At 51.0% G+C, this 19,171-nt stretch overlaps 1 protein-coding gene across 8 annotated transcripts in view; it reads left to right on the top strand.

The window, feature by feature from the left end:
- The window catches only part of Sh3bp2 (SH3 domain binding protein 2), a 38,144-nt gene extending 23,007 nt beyond the window's left edge, over window positions 1-15,137 (top strand). For 7 of the 8 annotated variants that reach the window (XM_076938327.1, XM_034508981.2, XM_076938326.1 and 4 more), the window contains 12 exons: window positions 3,933-4,072; window positions 5,123-5,225; window positions 6,963-7,080; window positions 7,485-7,555; window positions 8,424-8,512; window positions 8,825-8,893; window positions 10,515-11,166; window positions 11,867-11,975; window positions 12,206-12,261; window positions 12,547-12,628; window positions 13,146-13,205; window positions 13,901-15,137. In XM_076938327.1, coding sequence (XP_076794442.1) covers window positions 3,937-4,072; window positions 5,123-5,225; window positions 6,963-7,080; window positions 7,485-7,555; window positions 8,424-8,512; window positions 8,825-8,893; window positions 10,515-11,166; window positions 11,867-11,975; window positions 12,206-12,261; window positions 12,547-12,628; window positions 13,146-13,205; window positions 13,901-14,038 — 1,683 coding nt within the window. In that variant the 5' untranslated portion in view covers window positions 3,933-3,936 and the 3' untranslated portion in view covers window positions 14,039-15,137. Of the gene's footprint in view, window positions 1-685; window positions 2,143-3,932; window positions 4,073-5,122; window positions 5,226-6,962; window positions 7,081-7,484; window positions 7,556-8,423; window positions 8,513-8,824; window positions 8,894-10,514; window positions 11,167-11,866; window positions 11,976-12,205; window positions 12,262-12,546; window positions 12,629-13,145; window positions 13,206-13,900 lie in introns of those variants that run through there. The other variant, XM_034508979.2, reaches the window with a different exon arrangement.
- Window positions 15,138-19,171: the final 4,034 nt, after the last annotated feature.

Raw genomic sequence — 19,171 nt, forward strand, 5'->3', positions numbered from 1 at the left:
TTACAGATGGTTGTGAGCCACCCTGTGGTTGCTGGGAATTGAACTCAGGACCTCTGGAAGAACAGTGCTTTTAACCACTGAGCCATCTCTCCAGCCCTGTTTCTAGTTTTTTTATTATGAAGATTTAGATAACAGCAAGTTCTTTTTTTTTTTTTATCTTTTCAGATGATCCTGTAGTATTATTCTTTATCAATATGGTGTGTTATAATAATTGTATTCAACTATTAAAGCAACCTTGAATTGCTGGGATAAATCCCCCTTGTTCGTGTTGTAGAATATTTTTTCATGTGGTGTTGGATTCAGTTTGGTAGCATCTTGTGGAGAATGTTTATGCCTGTGTGCAGAAGGGGGTTTGGGGCTGCGGATATGGCTCCGTTGCTAGATTCCTGTCTAGTTTCAATCCTCAACACTACCTAAGCCAAGCATGGTCACCTAGCATTTAGGATGTGGAAACTGAGAAATCAGAAGTTCAAGGTCATCCTCAGCTACCTAGCTAGTTTAAGGCCAGCCTGAGCTACATAAGATTCTGTCATAAAAGAGAAACACAAACAAACAAACAAACAAAAAACCTCAGAGACTTATTGTGCTGTAGCTTTCATGCCTTGTGATCTGGGCTTTGGTATTGGGGTGATACTGGTCTCATGGCTTTGCTCTTATATTTTCTGGGCAAGTTTGTATATGGTTAGTGTTCTTGGAATCTAATATTTAAAGGCTAAATTACTTTAGTTGCAACACCAGGCAGTGGAAACAACCTGGACTAAGGTAAATTCTTATGGCCTTGGGTTAGTAGCGTCTATGCACAGACAGAGACCCAGAAGGTAGGGGCAGAGCAAAGCACATAAAAAAGGTTGAAAGTAGGGATAGGACTGACTTAGGAAGTTCTAGAATGTTGCCAGGTGTGATAGTGTAGAGCAGCCATACCAGTACTTGGGAGGCCGAGCCAAGGCTATGGGAGGATCCCAAGGTAGAGGAAGGCCAGGGCTGCAGAGTGACCCTCTTTAACAACCCCCCTCCCCTGCCCCAGGCAGGATTGTGTCCATGGCATTTAGCATAAAGATGTGGTGTGTTGGGCTGGAAGGTGAGGAAGGGAAATTGGTAGAGGCAGTGGAAGTGGGGAGGGTCTATAGTGCAGGGTGGCTGGAAGAAGGCAGCTTAGCGTTCTGGGTAAGATGACAGGTGATCTTTCAGAAACCAATGCACTAGGCAGCAGGACTCTTGGAGTGAGAAAGCTGTAGGAACTTCAAGGCTACACATAGTGGGAAGGGACCTGGAGAGCTTGCCTAATATAGAGGCTTGGACACCAGGGAGAAGAGCCTAGAATGGACAGCTGGGTGGGAATGATGCCTGAGGAACATACCAGAGCTCCTCTGAAGGGCAAGTGTGCTCCCTTCTGTCACAGATAGTCCACCCTGGGGCAGCCTGTATTGTGATGGGAGATGGAGGAGGAAGGATGCCTAGAAGGTCAACAGGGCTTTAGCAGCCTTAGGCAGCCAGGAACACTCTTCTGGGACTGGTACCCAAAGGAGACCAAATAGGTGAGAGCTGCCAAGGGCTGGACCTCTGAGTCCTTGAAGGAATTCTGTCCCGAGGGAGACCTATAGAGTGAACACTGGCAAGGTGACATGATGGGGTACTAGCAGAGGATATAGGGTGCCATAAAAGTTCATATCCAAGGTATAAACTGGGTGGTGAGATCCACAGGCGGGGACGTCGGGATCCTCGGGTGTTGGGAATATGAGCGGGACTTCCTCGTTTGCATCGGTAGCTTCCTTGTTTGTCTAGCTGGCTCTTGATTCTGGACTATATAGGTACAAGTTTCCAAGTTTCCGCTTATTGTAGCCCACCACCCTCAGTGCAGTGGGTGGAGAAACTGACGTGCGGAGGGGCGGGTCCGCTTCCTCACCTGGCCCCTAGCCCTTACTCCGCCACCCGCGAGGGGAGGAGCCAGTGGCCGCTCCGGCCTGGGGCTCTACTAGCTATGGCGGGCTCTGGGTCGCGGCCACGGAGCTGGGGCTGGCGAGAGACAGGCTCCAGGGACGAGGCTGTGTCCAGTGGGCCCAGCTCGGTACCATGTCGCTGCTCACAGGGGAGGCGGGCGCTGGCCGCCCCCCGGAAGCCGGCTGTGCCCGCCGCGTGGACACCGTGAGTACTGATCCTGTAGCTTGGGATCTGGGGCCCCGGACCTGGGTTTGAGCACCCACGCTTGAGACTCCCACTTCTCAGACCTGGTCCTCCAGTCTCTGCACCACGACCGGGGACCTCAGGTCCCTGGAGCCCTAGGCGCTATCAGGCATCTACCCAGAACAAAGGCGAGCATGGGCCAGCCAGAGTTGGCTGACGGGGCTCCAAGCCTGGCGCTCTGTCTGTCCATCCATCTGCTAGCACCCCCCACCCCATGGGCGTGGGAGTGGGCATCCTCCTCGCACCCCACTGCTGTGCTCGGACCCGCATTTCCCCTTGGCGCTGCATGGGGGTGTGGTCGCGCCATTGTTCCAAACCTCCGCCTGTGGATCAGTCTCCCTGACCTTGCTCCTGCTGGCCCGGACCATGGACCAAGTGCATTTGAGATTTGAGTGTTAATGTGTTAATGGATTCTCTCTCTCTCTCTCTCTCTCTCTCTCTCTCTCTCTCTCTCTCTCTCTCTTCTCTGTTTCTGTCTCTTCCCCCCCCCCCCCGTGTGTGTGTGTGTGTGTGTGTGTGTGTGTGTGTGTGTGTGTGTGTGTTTTGGAGTAGCCAACGGAACTTAATTAATTCTCTAACACATATTTGGTGAAGTGCGCCTGGCCGTTGACAAGAGCTTGATTGATTTCCATCTTTTTTCCTTTCATTTTCTGATGCAGTAGATTTCCCCGACTTCTGAATACTGAGCTTTCAGGCTTGGGCCACCTCGGGCCTGGAGGGTTTTCTGTATGTGTTTTTGGAGGCTAGCACTGTAGTAATAGGAATCCCAGCAGCTTGCCCTTCTGGATCTGGCCCTCGCTTTCCCACCTTGTTGAGAACAGGCCACTGACCTTGCCCTCAGCAGCTCCTCAGGGGTCCAAAGAGGGACCTGATGGGGTGAGTGGGGACACCAACAGAATGGTGCCAGTTTAGAGGGCAATTGTGACTGGTACTTGGGGTTCCTCACAGGAAGGAGCCTCTGAACCCTATACCCTGGGCTGATAATGTGGACACTAGCAAACCTGCCAGATGGTCCTCATGGCACTGATGACAAGGGTGTGTGGATTTACCCTGTGCTCCCAATTTATAGCCCTAATAACTGAGGCTGGAGTTCTTCCAGAAAGCCAAACTAGGTAGGAGCCCAAATCATTAAACCTCGGAAGTGGGGGCTCTTGGCTTGCGTTTTCCCTACTACCTGACTTCAGGGCTTCAAAGGGGGGATAGAAGAAGTTACTGAGGAAGGGTGGACATCTCAGGACTTTCCTTACTTTCTCTCCATGGAAGGTCAGACCTGGTGGATAAGGTGCCCATTGCCTGCCTCAGTGCTATTGAACAGCCATTTTCAAGGTGGTGATCCCAGTGCCCCCTCCTCTGGGGAGCCACCCCTGACTTCCTATCTAAGATAAGCACCATGTGAGCTTCCCTGGCATTGGAACCTTGGGTAGCTATGGCGTAAGGCCTTGTGTACCCAGGATAGGGTTTTCTGAGTTCAGTCATTACTGCCCCAGCCTTTCTGGGGCCATGAACTCAGTGAACTCATGATGATAAAAGGACTTGTGCTCAACATTCTGGAGTCAGGTGTGTGGCCAAGAGGACTGGGAACAGACCATGTAGCACTGTCAAACCCCAGAGTCCCACTCAGAAGCCTGGAGACTTAAGAGTCCTCCTCCATTGACCTTCTAGATCTTGGCCATATCTTCCCAGGATCCCCTACCAAGCTGTTCCCTGCTGCCTACCCCAGCTGAGTCCTGTCTCTTTTGCTTCCATTGCAGCTTCATGGCGGCTGAGGAAATGCACTGGCCTGTCCCCATGAAGGCCATTGGTGCCCAGAATTTGTTGACCATGCCTGGTGGTGTGACCAAGGCTGGTTACCTGCATAAGAAGGGTGGCACCCAGCTGCAGCTGCTCAAATGTGAGTCACTGGGTCATGGGAATTTCAAAGGGAGGACATGGTTCTGCTTCTCCACTGCTCTAATGGGTCTCCTGAGATTTCTTTTCCTTTTCTGGCAGCTGGCACACCTGATGAGTAAGTCCACCTTACACAGGACCTTGTCACAGGATCCGACATAGCATAGCTAGGCAAAGCTAGGGTGAACATTTGGTGCACGGCACTGACCAGCTAGTCATGAGTGCTTCAGTCTGCAGCCAAGGCTGGAGCACCTCAGCGAGGCCCGATAGATCTGGTTCCTCAGTGCTGTTCTTGCCTTGTATGTGACTTGTGGGTGAGTTGGTGAGTCACGTGACACAGAATGATCCCGTATGCCAGGTCAGGAGCCAGCTGAGTGAGTGTCAGGATGCTGAAGACAAAGAGTACTAGAGCCTTGCCCAGCTCTCTGATCAGCCATGGATACTCCATGCTTTGGCCCCTGTGATGCCCTCTGTCAGGGACTCCCTGCCCCCGTGTTACCTAGCTGAGATGCTCCAGCGGACTGTTACACGGTGTGCATATCAATGTATAGACAGTCTCCAAGGAAGAACCATAAATAACCTTTCCCCTGGGTTAGGAGGAGCTGTTCTGGGCAGGAACAGTAGAGCCTGAGAAGATCTCCACCTTGGTGGCTCTCGTCAACTGGCTCTGGGTGCCGAAGCTCTGCTCTCCTTACCCTGTCAGGTCCTCACCTCCCCAATAACCCTATTGCTTCAAGCAAGGCTCCCATGGCCTCCTTAGGCCTCTGGTCCAGGCACCCTTTCTTATTGTCCCTTGAGGCCTTAACCTACCCCTTTTCTTTGGGTGGTCAGGCCTTCCCTGGGGTGGTGCCCCAAACTTGGGCAGTGAGCCAAGTGATTTGTTTATATTCGACCCCAAAGAAAGTCCAAGGAAGGGGCAGCATACCAGCTCAGCTTCCTGCTCTACCGTTCTGTAGTCTCAGTGGTCTGGTTCCAAGTTGCCCAGGGCCTCTGGAGACAGCTCCAGAGCAGAGCTGACTGGTGGCTTTGTGGCTCACCTCTGAATTGTCCCCAGGGCCCCTCCGCTTTGTGATCATCCACAGGCGTTGCATTTACTACTTCAAGAGCAGCACATCTGCCTCTCCGCAGGGCGCCTTCTCACTGAGCGGCTACAACAGGTGAGTGTCCATCCTGTGTGCTCACCAACCTCCCACCCTACACCACAGAGCCAATCTCTGGCTGTCTGAAATGGCCTTCATCTGCTTGCTGGCTATTTTTCTACCTACCCTGGCCTTTGCTGAGGGCAGGGGGTGGAGCAATATGTGTGGGGTGAGGCCTTTACTAGGAGCTTCTTGGGGGTTCAGGTACCAAGGGCCTGGGTGGCTTGCTTTGCAGTGTTCCCGTAAATTCTGTGTTTAGCCTCTGATCCTGCTCTTCGTTCACCACACCCCCTTTTCAGGGAGCCCAGAGTCCATCCATCCCAGGCAATCCTAAACTTGGGTTCTTCATGGACTTTCTGGCTCTAGGATCTTCCCAGGCTCCAGTTCAGTTCCCTGCTACATTGGTATAGGCTGGGATCCAGCTAGACAGAATCCATGAACTGCCTCAAGGGCTTCTAGACTAATGGGCAGGTGTAACCTGAGCTAATGCCTACATGTTGGCCTATCTTGAGTCCTTATGGCTTTGGGGGGCTGTAGGATACCCAGGCTCTTTGCCTTGTAGCATTAGACTGAGCCTTTCATCACCCCATAAAGGCTCAACCCATCCTGCTCATTCTAGAGTTGCCCTGGGCCTCTTCTTCCCCCTGACTATAGCCTGGATGAGCCAGTCTTGCCAAAGGCACTAGCTAAGCAAAGCTCTCTCCCTAGTCACTTTCCCCAGACTGGTAGCCCTGCTGCTGTGCCAGCCAACCCATGAACTTAACCCTTGACAGATGTGACTGTACCCTAAGGATTGTCCACCCCATTTGATGGGGTAAGCCTGAGAGGCCCTGGCCAGGACCTGTGATGAGCCAGGCAGATACCCTGGCTCAGGTGCCCAGCCAGCAGGACTCCCCTAGGTAGACTGATGTCCAGGAAAGCCCTGCATCAGGGGCAGGCCACAGAGCAAGAGGCCGTCCAGGGCCGTATGTGCAAAGCCGGGGAGTGGTGTCTCTTTGATGAATGACTCTGATGGGCGAGGAGAGTAATGGGACCTTGTCTCTGAGCCCTGTACTCTGTTCTCATGGGAAGTCCTTACAGACCCAGCACCTTCCTGAGCTCACTCTCTGCTATCTCCCTGAAGCATCTAGGTATTCTACTGAGCGTGTAAGCAGGCAGAGACTGTCTGCATCTGCCTGTATTCCCCAGGGCATGATGCTGAGTGCTAGGATCAATTCATGAGTGGGCTTTGTAGTGAGAATTCTGGAATTTTGGTTTCTTTAAAAAAATACAAGCACAGATCTATTGTAAGACTATGTTTTTGCCTTAATCCCAGGTATGGGGATACGGGGCTGCTTTGCATCACTGATTATGGTTTGCCTTGTGCTCTAGCAGAGGCATGGTTTTGCCAGCTGCAGATAGTTTCTGCAATTGTGTGACGTTTGGAATTCTGGCAATTTCTCAGAGGGTATATAAATGCTAAGTCCCTGAGAGGTGGGGTTCATGGTTGTTGGTCATTCAGGGGGGTTGCTTGCAATTTTAGTAGTTTTGCTCAAAGAAGAAACATGAAGAAAGAAATTAAATTCAGACTTATCCTCCACCCCTTCCCTCTACAGTTCTTTCTTTCCTGTCTAGTGATAGTGGGTAAAAAGGGGGGTGGGGGGAATAAAGGGTGGGAAAAGAAGAACCTACTAAGTAGCAAAAGTCCAGCCACAGGGGTAGATAAACCCATTTCTTGAGAGGACAAGCCGGTGACTTCTGGCAATGTGCCCTCAGAGTGATGCGAGCAGCTGAGGAGACCACGTCCAACAATGTCTTCCCATTCAAGATCATTCACATCAGCAAGAAGCACCGCACGTGGTTCTTCTCAGCCTCCTCTGAGGATGAGCGCAAGGTGACCGGCAGGTAGCAGGGCCCCAGGAGCTGGGCAGGACTTGGCTGAAGTGCCACACTGATCACCAGGTTCTGACTTCCCATGAGCTCTAGACAGGAGGCTGGGATCCCGAAGAGAAAGACTTGGTTGAGATACCTGGGCAGCCAGGTGGATTAGGCCCACGGCTTGGTGCCTGTACACACCATGAGACTCTGCCGGCAGGATATAGCCTGAAGTGGGCTGAGGGGCAGCTGCAGCCCAGGAGGATGATTCCGTGTCTGAGCCACACAATCTATGCTGGACCTAGCCAGCTAGGTTTCTCTCCTTGGACCTACTGTAAAGAGCTAGACAGTGAGGGGAAGAGGCTGGAGTGGGACCCCATTCTGGACAACATCATACTTACTATGGCTGTTCCTGACCCACAGAGCTGGATGGCCTTGCTCCGCAGGGAAATTGGCCATTTCCATGAGAAGAAGGAACTACCTCTAGACACCAGGTAAGCCAAGGGTTGTGATGGGTGGGTGGTAGCCCTGAGGACTTCTTGGCTCTTAGGGCTCCCTTCTAGTCCCTGGGGACTAGGCTTATAATCACTTTCATAAAGGTTTTTCTGGAGGTGCCAGGCAAGCTTCATGTGTGCAGAAGCACACACTGCTTACGTAATCACGTACAAGTGTGCATGCAGCATCTCTGTTCTTGTCTGTCTTCCAGCTCTGTCTCTGTCTCAATCCCTTGTACTTATTTGTAACTCCTATGTGGGGCTCATATGTGCCCATTCCTTCCCCTACTATGGAGGCTCAGCATTTATAGCTCAGAGTTTTGGATTCTTAGTTCCCTGGTGTCGACTTTATCCCTGGGGGAGTGTAGTATTCCTGGTCTCAGCATCCTCACCCATGAGATGGCCCAGCAAACAGCAGTGGCTCTTTAGGGAGCATTAGTCAATCCTATTGTAGTCAGTGAAACTGAGATCCAGAGAGGGCTGGGCACTCTCAAGGACCTGCCCCGAGGTCCTGGACTGGATCCAGAACTCCTGGCCATTGGGTTGGACAAGACATAGACATGTGGACCCAGTTCTAACACATCAAGCCTGTCAGGGTGGCTAAAACCACAGTGGGGACAAGGAGGTGGCACCCATAGGTGGTCCCAAGCCTCCAGTCCCTATGTTTGTCCATGTATATACACATCCAAATGTCTCTCTGTATATGACCTTTGTATCCCTTTGTCTATACGCATGTGAGAGATTATCTTTGTGTCTCTTTATGTTCTTATCTGCGTATGGCTGTGGTGTTGGGAGTGTTCCCCCATGTTCACAAGGGGAACACCTACCAGCCTAGGACTCATTGCTTGTTCCTTGCTCTGTGTTTCAGCGACTCTAGCTCAGACACGGACAGCTTCTATGGTGCAGTTGAGCGACCTATAGATATCAGCTTGTCTTCATATCCCACAGACAATGAAGGTAAGACCACCTCTGTACCTGTCATACTGTCATATGTCCTGCTAATAGTGAGCCTGCGTGGGCTGCCCAGGAGAGAAATGCACGTTTGGCCTTGCTCCCTGCCCTGTCCTCTGGCAGAGTGATGTCGCTTCTCTGCCTCTGACCTCTAGCGGTGTGAGTTCAGGTTTCAGATCCTACCTCCTTGTCCTCAACCCCCTTCCTCCTGGGTGCCCTATTCCCATGAGTGGAGCAAAGTGCCGTGGGCCATGCCACCTGCTCTGCACACAGGGGTCTGGGCTGTGTTGTGTCTCATCTTCCATTTACTACATGTAGATTATGAACATGAAGATGAAGACGACTCGTACTTGGAGCCTGATTCCCCAGGACCCGTGAAGCTTGAGGGTAGGTAGGGTAGCTGGGGTCTCCTTGGTGAGTAGAGACCAGAGACTGAGACTAAGAATAGAGCCTCTCCTAGGCTGGTGGGTCATTATTGTTTGATTGGGTCTCTTTGTAGCAATGGCTATCCTGAATCTTTCCCGACTGGGCCGTCTTCAAACTCAGATCTGCTTGGCTGTCCCTCCTGAGTGTAGAATTAAACATGTACCACCACACCTCGCAGGTTGTGGGTCTTGCTCTGTGTGGACTCAGTTTCCTTGCTATGATCCAAGTATTCAGAGGCTCAGGGCTGGTTGGCTTTAACTTATTTGCTCCTGCTGCCTCCCGAGTTGACCTTGTGTGGATGGAGGGTCAGGATAGAGGGGTGGTCCTGGAGGCTGACAGAAAACGAAGGGACACTGGGAGGTGGGTTGTTTGAGGCAGATCTATTGCCCATGGCAACAAGTTCTCGGTGGATCATAGCTGTAGGCTAGGTTGTCACCTCTGGCTCACTGTTCACTGCGTCCCCTGAGGCACACGGTCTCCAGAGCAGATGATCGAGTGACAGGGAAGGATAGGGCTGGGGAGGAAGGCCATGTCTCTGTCCTTCACCTCCTGACACCTTGTCCTTTCTCTGCTTCCTCCACTTAGAACACTCCAGCTTCGTCTTGTCTGTCATTATGTCTTGGGATGATCACTCATTTCTATTTTCTGTCCCTCGCTGACCTAACCTTCCACCTTTTGTCTGACTAGTTGAAGTGTTAGTGTCCTTGTTCCCTGCCTTCGGGCCAGCTCTGCTGATGCTCCTTCAGTGCCCAGACTGTCGGCTCCTGTCTCCTGCTCTCACACTTAGTCTTCAACTTGATTAGCCAGCTCCAGAGAGTGGAAAAGCGAAGTCTCTGTCCTTGGGCTGTAGGTAGACACATTCAGGGTACCTGAAGCCTTCATTGAATGCTCTCCGCCACTCTTCCTCCTACCCTCTAGACAGACATCCCCCACTCCTCACTGGCCTCATTGCTCCAGGTGCCTGGAGTTCTGGCCCTTCTTGCTCTTCTGTCTGCTGTGTCTCCTCTTGAGAGACATCCCCATCCTCCCTGTGACTGAGGGACCCCCAGGCCTCAAGTCTCATTCCTCTCATGCCATTTCCACTTGTCCTGATGGTCCATATGACATCTGGGCTGGATGTCACCCACCCCATGCCTTTTGCTCGTTATAAACACAGGCCTTTATCTTCATCCTGGTGGTTCTGGCCCATACTGCTCACCTCTGTTGTGCAGAATTCACCCTTCCTCTTGCTCAGGTGAAGGGCCGAGAATCCCAGTTCTGCTTACTTGTACCTGTGGGAGGCTTGAAAGCTCTTCATGGAACATCTGGGCTATAGAAACCTTACATGGACTCTCTTCAGGAGTATGGATGGGAGGGCCTGAGAGCAGTGCTGGCTTGGGTCCAGGGAAAGCTGGATGGTGGCTAGATATTGGGCGTTAGGTAGGGCAAGGGTCAGACATGAAGGATGCATACTGAATGAGCTGCTGCTGGCAGCTGAAGGTATGGCCACGAGAAGTGCATACCTGCTGCCTGTTGCTACTATAGGATGGTGGTGGTCCAGCCTCTATGTGATGTCAACTTGCTTTTGTTTTTTGTTCTGCAGATGCCCTGACCTATCCACCAGCCTACCCACCACCCCCTGTGCCTGTACCTCGGAAGCCAGCCTTCTCTGACTTGCCCCGTGCCCACTCTTTCACCTCCAAAAGCCCAAGCCCCTTACTGCCACCCCCACCTCCTAAGCGTGGCCTTCCAGACACTGGCCCTGCCCCTGAGGATGCTAAGAAGGACCCGTTGGGCCTGAGGAGAGTAGAGCCTGGCCTCAGGGTGCCTGCTACCCCTCGGAGGATGAGTGATCCCCCGATGGGCAATGTGCCCACTGTGCCCAACCTCCGGAAACATCCTTGCTTCCGAGACAGTGTGAGTCCCGGCCCAGAACCCTGGACCCCTGGCCATGGGACAAGCTCTATCTCCAGCTCTACCACCATGGCCATTGCCACCTCTAAGAACTGTGACAAACTCAAGTCATTCCACCTGTCTCCCCGAGGGCCACCCACATCTGAGCCCCCACCTGTGCCTGCCAATAAGCCAAAGTTCCTGAAGATAGCTGAAGAAGCTTCCCCGAGGGAGGCAGCCAAGTCTGGACCTGTGCCGCCTGCGGCCCCCAGGCCTCCCGTGCAAAAGATGCCCATGCCTGAGGCTACCGTCCGGCCTGCAGTGCTGCCTAGACCAGAGAACACACCTCTTCCCCACCTCCAGTGAGTCTGGCTTGGGTAATGCCTCTGCTTGGCAGCAAATAAGTTCCCTCAACCCAGTCTGTTCTCTATTCAGTATCCCTTACATTCTGAGAAGCAGTCGGTACAAGGTGGGAAGTATTTCCTCACCCCTCCAGTCTCCCTGGCTGATTCAGTCTTGTCCATCCTGATGTAGGTTTGTATCTCAGGCCATGTGTGGCTTCCTTTAATTCTCCCTAAAGGCCTGGAGACTAGGCTCAAGAGGACTACCTGCTTCTTGTGCAGTGGGCTGGGCTTTTACCAGAGGTATCCTTTGTTGTCAGATTGCATTGTTCAGCCTCCCCCAGTGTGTTCACCTCCTTGTAGCTTTAAGAGAGCTGTGACTTTGCCAGAGTCTCACAGACAATCAACAGTAGATCTTGGGCCCAGGCAGTGCCCAGTGCATTTGTTCACTATATGATAATACCTGAGTTGAGGTGGCCAGCACCCCTGCTTACCAATATTAATGGCAGCCCTGATTTTGTAGTTGGGCATTCAGGACTAAGATTACTCTCCCGCCTCCACTGGGCAGTGTGCAAGGGTCTCAGAGCTTTGCAGTTATAGCTACAGAGGACAGAGAAAGCTGGAACCAAGGTTCCAATGAGTCATGTATGGAGGGGAGGAAGGGGTAACCTATCTATGTCTGAGAGTGCTAATATTCTTGTCTTCCTCTTTATTGCTCCAGGCGATCCCCCCCTGATGGACAGAGTTTCAGGGGCTTCTCCTTTGAAAAGGCCCGTCAGCCCTCACAGGCTGACACTGGCGAGGAGGACTCAGATGAGGACTATGAGAAGGCAAGACTGAGTGGAGGGCCCGGGTCCAACAGTCAGCAAGTGGGCAGACATGGGAGGGCTGTGGGCCCGGGGACCCTCACTGGCTATCCTGAACACAGAGCTCCATAACTGGGTTTGAGGGGGTGGAACACCATGCAGAGCACCTGATGCAGGTGGCAGCTGGTTAGGGGAACGGTGATGTGTGCAGGAGTCACTCATACTTTGACAGTGACACCGTTGTTCTCTTTCAGGTTCCGCTGCCTAACTCAGTGTTTGTCAACACTACAGAGTCCTGCGAGGTGGAAAGGTTCGTGCTAAGTGCTTCTTGTGCTCGCTGTGACAGTGTGAGGTCTCTTGTCCCCCTTGCTTACTTGGTGTTGGGCAAGCCCTGGGGCCTTTGCACAGCAGGAAATGATAGCAGTGGGCCAGCATTGGCTTTTATTCTCATAAGCCCCTCTAGTTTTATCTCCGCTATTACAACTGAAAACCAAGAGTGGGCAGAGAGCCCAGTAGTGGAGTAGGGCTAGCAGGTATGTCTTCTGAAGGCTGTCTCGGGGGGGGTTTGCCCACCAACATGGCTGTTTTATTTTAGGTTGTTCAAAGCTGCGAACCCCCGTGGAGAGCCTCAGGATGGGCTGTACTGCATTCGGAACTCCTCTACCAAGTCAGGGAAGGTAGGACAGCTGCTGAAGGACAGCTGTGCCACCAGAGCCTTCTGTCCTCTTACTTGGCACCTTCACTGAATTCTTGCTTTGGGGTCCTTGCCCAGCAGCACATTCTCTCTCTGTTCTCAGAACTCAGTGATTGCTGTAAATCGGGAGTGAATATGGCTGCCTTCACTGGAGCCATAGAGTGTGAATTAGGATAGGGTTTGTGTGGAGGGGGAGGGAGGCCATGTTTGCAGTGGAAGTAGCAAGAGGGTGAGTATTCGTTAACACAGTACCTCACCTACCTCACTCATGTGAGAGATGGTTCCCACTACTTAGCTCTCTCAGGGGCTCTCTAAGGGCAGAGAGATGACCTCTAGGGTGGGGGCCTATCTCTGTACAGGCGATTGTAGCTGGAATGTAGCTTATGTTACCCCTGAGAGCTACAGCATCTAGCCTGGAATTGCTGCTACCTTCTTTAGGTTTTGCTGGCTAGTATTACAGCCTCTTCTAAGCCTCCGGTCCCATATTTTCCTTCTTATAGGTCTTGGTCGTGTGGGATGAATCTTCTAACAAAGTGAGGAATTATCGTATCTTTGAGAAGGTGAGAAACTGGGCCCTACTCTGAGGGTTGTATAGGGACACTGGCTTCAAGGCTTACCAAGAGACAAGTGAGTCCCCCTGACAGAATTTGGCAGTGGGAAACTGGATTGGTCCCTCCATAACATCAGCCTTCCCCTGTCTTTTGCCCTCCATCTCTTCTCCATGGCCTCAGCCTTCATCCTCTCCTAACCTTGCTTTGTTCATTAGCTTACTCTAGAAGTACTGGGTAGCTTTCTTTGGCCCTTGGTTTTATTTACAGATTTTGCCCTGAGAGCAGTTCTCACTTTGGACCCTTGAGACTAATGAGAGGGTACTGACAGGAGATCTCAAGAACATAGGCCTGATGTGTGTGGACAGACAGGGAGGGACATGGGCAGCTGGGAGCAAGCCTGACTATCCGTGCCATCATTACTACTGACCTTCCCCTTTGAGAAGCTGGGGGATAGCTGGGCAGTGGTGGCTCACGCCTTTAATCCCAGCACTTGGGAGGCAGAGGCAGGTGGATTTCTGAGTTTGAGGCCAACCTGGTCTACAGAGTGAGTTCCAGGACAGCCAGGGCTACACAGAGAAACCCTGTCTTGGAAAAAAAAAAAAAAAGAAAGAAAAAGAAAAAGCTGGGGGAAGAAGTGAGGGGATCTAGGCTTGAGATGGTGGGGTAGTCAGTCCCTGCTGAGCCTGCTTCCTTTCTTCCTGCAGGATTCTAAGTTCTACCTGGAAGGTGAGATTCTGTTTGGAAGTGTGGGCAGCATGGTGGAGCACTACCACACCCATGTGCTGCCCAGCCATCAGAGCCTGTTGCTACGGCACCCATATGGCTATGCTGGGCCTAGGTGACATCCATTTTACATAGCTGTTGGATGGAAGCAGCCATGGAGCCACAGCCCTGCCACATAGATGGAGACCGGCTTGCATGAGACGAACAGGAGTGGGCTTGACATTAGGCCTCTTCGACATGACACCTAGCCTCAGTGAGAAGGCTGGGTTCCAGGCTGGAGCAGGCCACAACTACTAAAGGACTGGTTGGATGACCTGGCCCATCCAGCCGCTCCATGACCCACCTCTCAAGAACCCAGGTCTGGTGACTAAGTGCTGCCTGGGCTTTGATGGCACAGAGTGGCCCTATAACATACCCACTCTGTAGTGGGCTGGGACCAAGCGAGGCTGGGTTAGTTGAATGGGTCTTAAGCTTTGTCCTAGAACCCATAGGAATGCTAAGACATAGGAATGCTCAAGGAGGGGCCATTGCCTCTCAATAAATCAGAGATGACCTTTGTCTCAATGACCAGGGTTTGATTGGCACAGAGCGGGCTCTACTGAGTACCACCAATGTCCAGGTAGAGAGCTACTGAGAGCAGTTCTAATGGGTGGTCTTTAGTCTTCCAGGGCACAGGCTGCTGAGTGAACCAACTTGGAGACATAGCTAAATAGTAGATCAGAATCCACCTGGACCTGTCAGTCTTGGCTGGAACCTGAACTTGAAGGTCCCAGTTAGCAGTTATTGAGCAGCTATGTGACTAGCCTGGTGCTGCAGCTGGTTGCTGGCTGTGAGCAACTCCTAGTCCAGCTTGACCAAGCTTAGTCTAGAGCAGGTCAATGAGTACAGGTGCGGCTGGAGGTGCTGTGTTCTGGGAAGCTTCCTGAAGGATCCAGGAGCTTGGAATCCAGTCGAGAGAGGGGTCAGGGGGAGGTTCCAGGTTCCAGTAAGACTTCTTACAGAAGGGCTAGCTAGAGTGAAGTGGGATAGGCCAAGGATGGGTGGGGACAGTGGCATCCATGTACCCCCCAAGTAGTTTGGGTGATCCCAATTGGTCCAGGTCACACCCTGGCATAGCCATCTAGACTGGGCTTTTTCTGTGAAAATAAATGCATTTGGAGGTCAGGGCAGCCAGAGACCTTGGCTCCATCTGCCTTCATTGCACTTTATGTTGGAGAAGGAGGTTGTTTTTTCATTTTTATTTTATTATGTGTGTGAGTGTCTTGACTGCATGTATGTCTGTGTATCATGTGTATGTACCTGGTGCCCAGGGGCAACAGAGGAGGGTGCAGATCTCCTGGGACTGGAGTTATGAATGGTTGCAAGCTGCCACGTGGATGCTGGGAATTGTATCAGGGTCCTCTGGAAAGAGCAGCCAGAGCTCTTTAACTGCTGAGCCATCTCTCCAGCCCTAGAGGAGAGGTGTTTACATAGAACCCAAAGCAAGAACTGGACTTGTGCTTAATAGCCAGGGACTGCTGTCTAGTAACAGGAGCTTTTGTTTGGGATGCCCCCCCCCCCAACTCCTGTATTTTAGAAGCTTCAAATTTGTGAATGTGGGAGGTTATGTCCCCCAGGCAACATAGGGTGCAGTGAATGACAGACATTGGACTCCAGTGGCCATCTGCTTCATGGAACTAGTCTCTCTCTGCAGATGTTTCCTTCCAGCCTACCAGGGGAGAGGGATCAGGATGCCATGGTCAAGTTTAGGGTATATGGAACTGGTGGTATTTTGAACAATCCCTCAAGGGGCAATCAATTTTTCCTCCCTTTCTAGACTCAACCAGGGACTGGGGTCATGGAAATGGCCCAGTGTCCATTTCTGTAAAATATATAAAACAGAAGTGTTTGATCCTGTGCCCAGGAGTCTGCTGAGTGTGCACTGTGCTGCAGAACCTGCTTTGGAGACCAGCTTAGTGACTAATGTGTTTCAAGCCCAGGGCTAGAAGATTTAGGGATTATTTAGGTCAGAGTCCTGTGATGGAGCCTTCAGGCTGACTAAACAGTTGACTAAACTGTGGGTGTCCAAGGCCCACCTAGGGGCTTCATACAGCCTTGTCTCGTCTCTTGTACCAGGACCAGCCGGCACAGCTGGCCACTTCTTTGAACTGACTCAAGTCCAGGGCCTTATTTGCAAGATTGTGTACAGGAGTGATGGTAGAGTCCAGCCCTTGATCCTACAGCATGAAAGAGGAATTCATAGTGTGGTGGTTACTATGTATTGAACACTTCAGGCATTTGTGACCCATTTTTAAGTGAGAGACCTGAGAAGCCTGAGTTTGAGTCTCAGCTTTGCTACTTACTGTTATGTGAATCCATCACTGCTTTACTGCTCTGAGTGGAAACTATGACTCCTACCTGGCTCCCACACTCCACTAATCATTGGAGGTGTCTGGTCAGCTCTACTTACCTCCCATAGCTCCCAGCTGCCCTCATTCACTCCAAGAGCCATAGCTCTGGGGGAGCAAATTTGCCTTCTGCATCCCAGTGTGTGAGACAGGGTTTGGGGGTGGGCAACAGGAGCTCCAGGTCCTGCCCTAGAGGTAAACTTAAACCCTTCTTTCTACTATGAGAGAAACTGAAGCCCAGAGAGGGTTCCCTAACTTGTCTGCCATTATGATGTGTTCATAGATGGCTTCTGTTTGGAGTTTGAGGAAAGGAGGTAGCATGGGAACCATCCTTAAGTCAAGGCCCAGGGAGGAACAGTTTTATGTTTCCTCATCTGAAAATGTGGAGAGCCTTGCTGCTCTCTGAGATTGTTTTCCTTTTTTGAGATTTTTATTGGTAAACGGGTAGAATTCATTTATTGTTTACACAGCTAGAGACGGAACCCCAGAGTCTTGCTAACGTTAGGGGTGAGTGCTCAATTGCTGAGCTGTAGCCCCAGTCCAGCAGTTACAGACTTATACAAGTGCCAGTTGCTCCCACTCTGGGTCATGTTTCTGGGTGTGCCCCTTATCAACTGGACCTCCCAGATCCAGCTTCATCCCCAACACAGGCCAACCTAGTAGAGAAGAGGCTTTGATGAGGACCCTGGGAGGATTCTGAGACAATGCCAGGGCCTACAGAGCAGATCTAGGACCTGAACCAAATCCAGTGTCTGGGAGCAGGGAAGGAGAACAACACAGATCTGATCCTCACTGCACCCCTTGGACACATCCTGCAAGGGTCTACCTGCATCTTCTGTTCCCTCCACCTTCTCTAAGAAAAGGAAATCCCCTTTTCTTGGAGAAGGGGCCATAGGGGCAGCGGCCTCTGGAAGTGCCTCAACACCGAACCATGAAAGTATGTGCAGGTGGTGACCCCCTTCAACCCACTTTCCTGTCTCTCCCTGAAGGGAGACTGGAGAGGCAGGGCAGACCTCTGACTCATCTACTCTTCTACACAGGCACTCAGCTTCCTGACAGCTGTCCTTGCTCTGCCTGAAAGCTGTATCCCTCACATATTCTGAGCTGCTCTGAGCTCAGACAACTCTTTTCTTTCTTCATTTCCTGTGAAATAAAACACACAGAAATGTAAATATAAATGTGCAATGTGGCAAACTGCAAAGGGTGTCTGTGATGGCTGAGGGGCAGTACCTAACCCACAGGCACTCCTTGTCACAGCCTCCCCTCCTCAGCCCTGGCTTTGGGGAATCTCATGTTCTTTTAATCATCACCACCCAGTTCTTCACCCGTCCTAGCACTTCCCTGTTTTTGTGTTTTGTAGCAACAGAATCACACAGATGCAATCTTTGGCTCAGTATCAGATTTGCTCGTATTGCCACACATAGCTAACTTTGTTCAAGTTCATTGTTGAAACAGTTCCATTGTATGACTGTATTGCTGCTGACAGAGCCAGTTCACTGTAGATGGAAGTCTGATAAGTTTCCATTTGGGGACAATTACAGATAGTGCTGCTAGCAGCCATCTTACCCACAATGCATCATTTCTCTAGGGCCTTTTGCTGCCTTCCAAGAATGCTGCTTAAGAATGCAGTTTAGAGAACCCCTTGGCTCTGTACCCTTGCAGTGCTTGAGGCTGCCAGAGATTTTATTTTTGCCAGTCTGGGGCTTCTTTTATTTTTTGCTGTGTGAGGGTTTTGCTTGCATGTGGGTCTGCACTGTATGTGTGCCTGGTGCTCACAGAGCTGTACTGGATCCCCTGGAACTACATTTTAAATGGTTGTGAGCCATCATGTAGCTGCTGAAATCAAATGTGGGTCCTCTGGAAGAGCAGTCATAGTCTTACCATTGGGATGCCTCTCTAGCCCCTGGAGATAGGGTGGTGTTAAGTCAGGCTGGCCTCTGACTGACTGTGCAGACAAAGCTGCCCTTGAACTTGTTGGTGTATCTCTTTCCTGTGCCTCACGAGTACTGGGATTACAGGAGTGCACCACTAAACCTGGCTGTTCTTTTTCTATTCTTTTAGACTGAGCAATTTTTCTTTTAAAGATTTATTTATTTTATGTGTATGAGTATACTGTTGCTGTCTTCAGATATACCAGAAGAGGGCATCAGATCCCATTACAGATGGTTGTGAGTCACCATGTGGTTGCTGGGAATTGAACTCAGGACCTCTGGAAGAGCAGTCAGTGCTCTTAATCGCTGAGCCATCTCTCCAGCCCTAGACTGAGCAATTTTTTAAAAAGATTGTATTTATTTTATATATATGAGTGAGTACACTGTAACTGTCTTCAGATACACCAGAAGAGGGCATCAGATCCCATTATAGATAGTTGTGAGGCACCATGTGGTTGTAGGGAATTGAACTCATGACCTCTGAAAGAACAGTCAGTGCTCTTAACCACTGAGACATCTCTCCAGACCAGCAATTTTTAAAGAGTCATTCTATTTCCCCCTTATCCTAGTTAGAATGTATCTCATCTAATTCTAGAGTTAATATGCTTTTCTTCTTCCTAGAGATCACAAAATCCTCACTGGACCTTAATTCATTCATTTGATATCTTTTATGATATATTATTCATTCTCTCTCTCTCTCTCTCTCTCTCTCTCTCTCTCTCTCTCTCTCTCTCTCTCTGAAGTCAGAGGTCAATTTTGGGTGTTGGTCTTTGCCTCCTTTCATGGTCTCAGTCTCTGATTCTGACTCTGTCTCTGTCTTGGTCTTTTTTGATTTGTTTTATGTGTATAGCCTTTTTTGTCTGACCAAAAGAGGCTGTGAGATCCTCTGGGATCGGTGTGCCTGGGAATTGACCCAGACTCTCCTGTAATAGCA

The sequence above is a fragment of the Arvicanthis niloticus genome, chromosome 7 (genome assembly GCF_011762505.2).
Source record: "Arvicanthis niloticus isolate mArvNil1 chromosome 7, mArvNil1.pat.X, whole genome shotgun sequence".
Lineage (NCBI taxonomy): Eukaryota > Metazoa > Chordata > Mammalia > Rodentia > Muridae > Arvicanthis > Arvicanthis niloticus.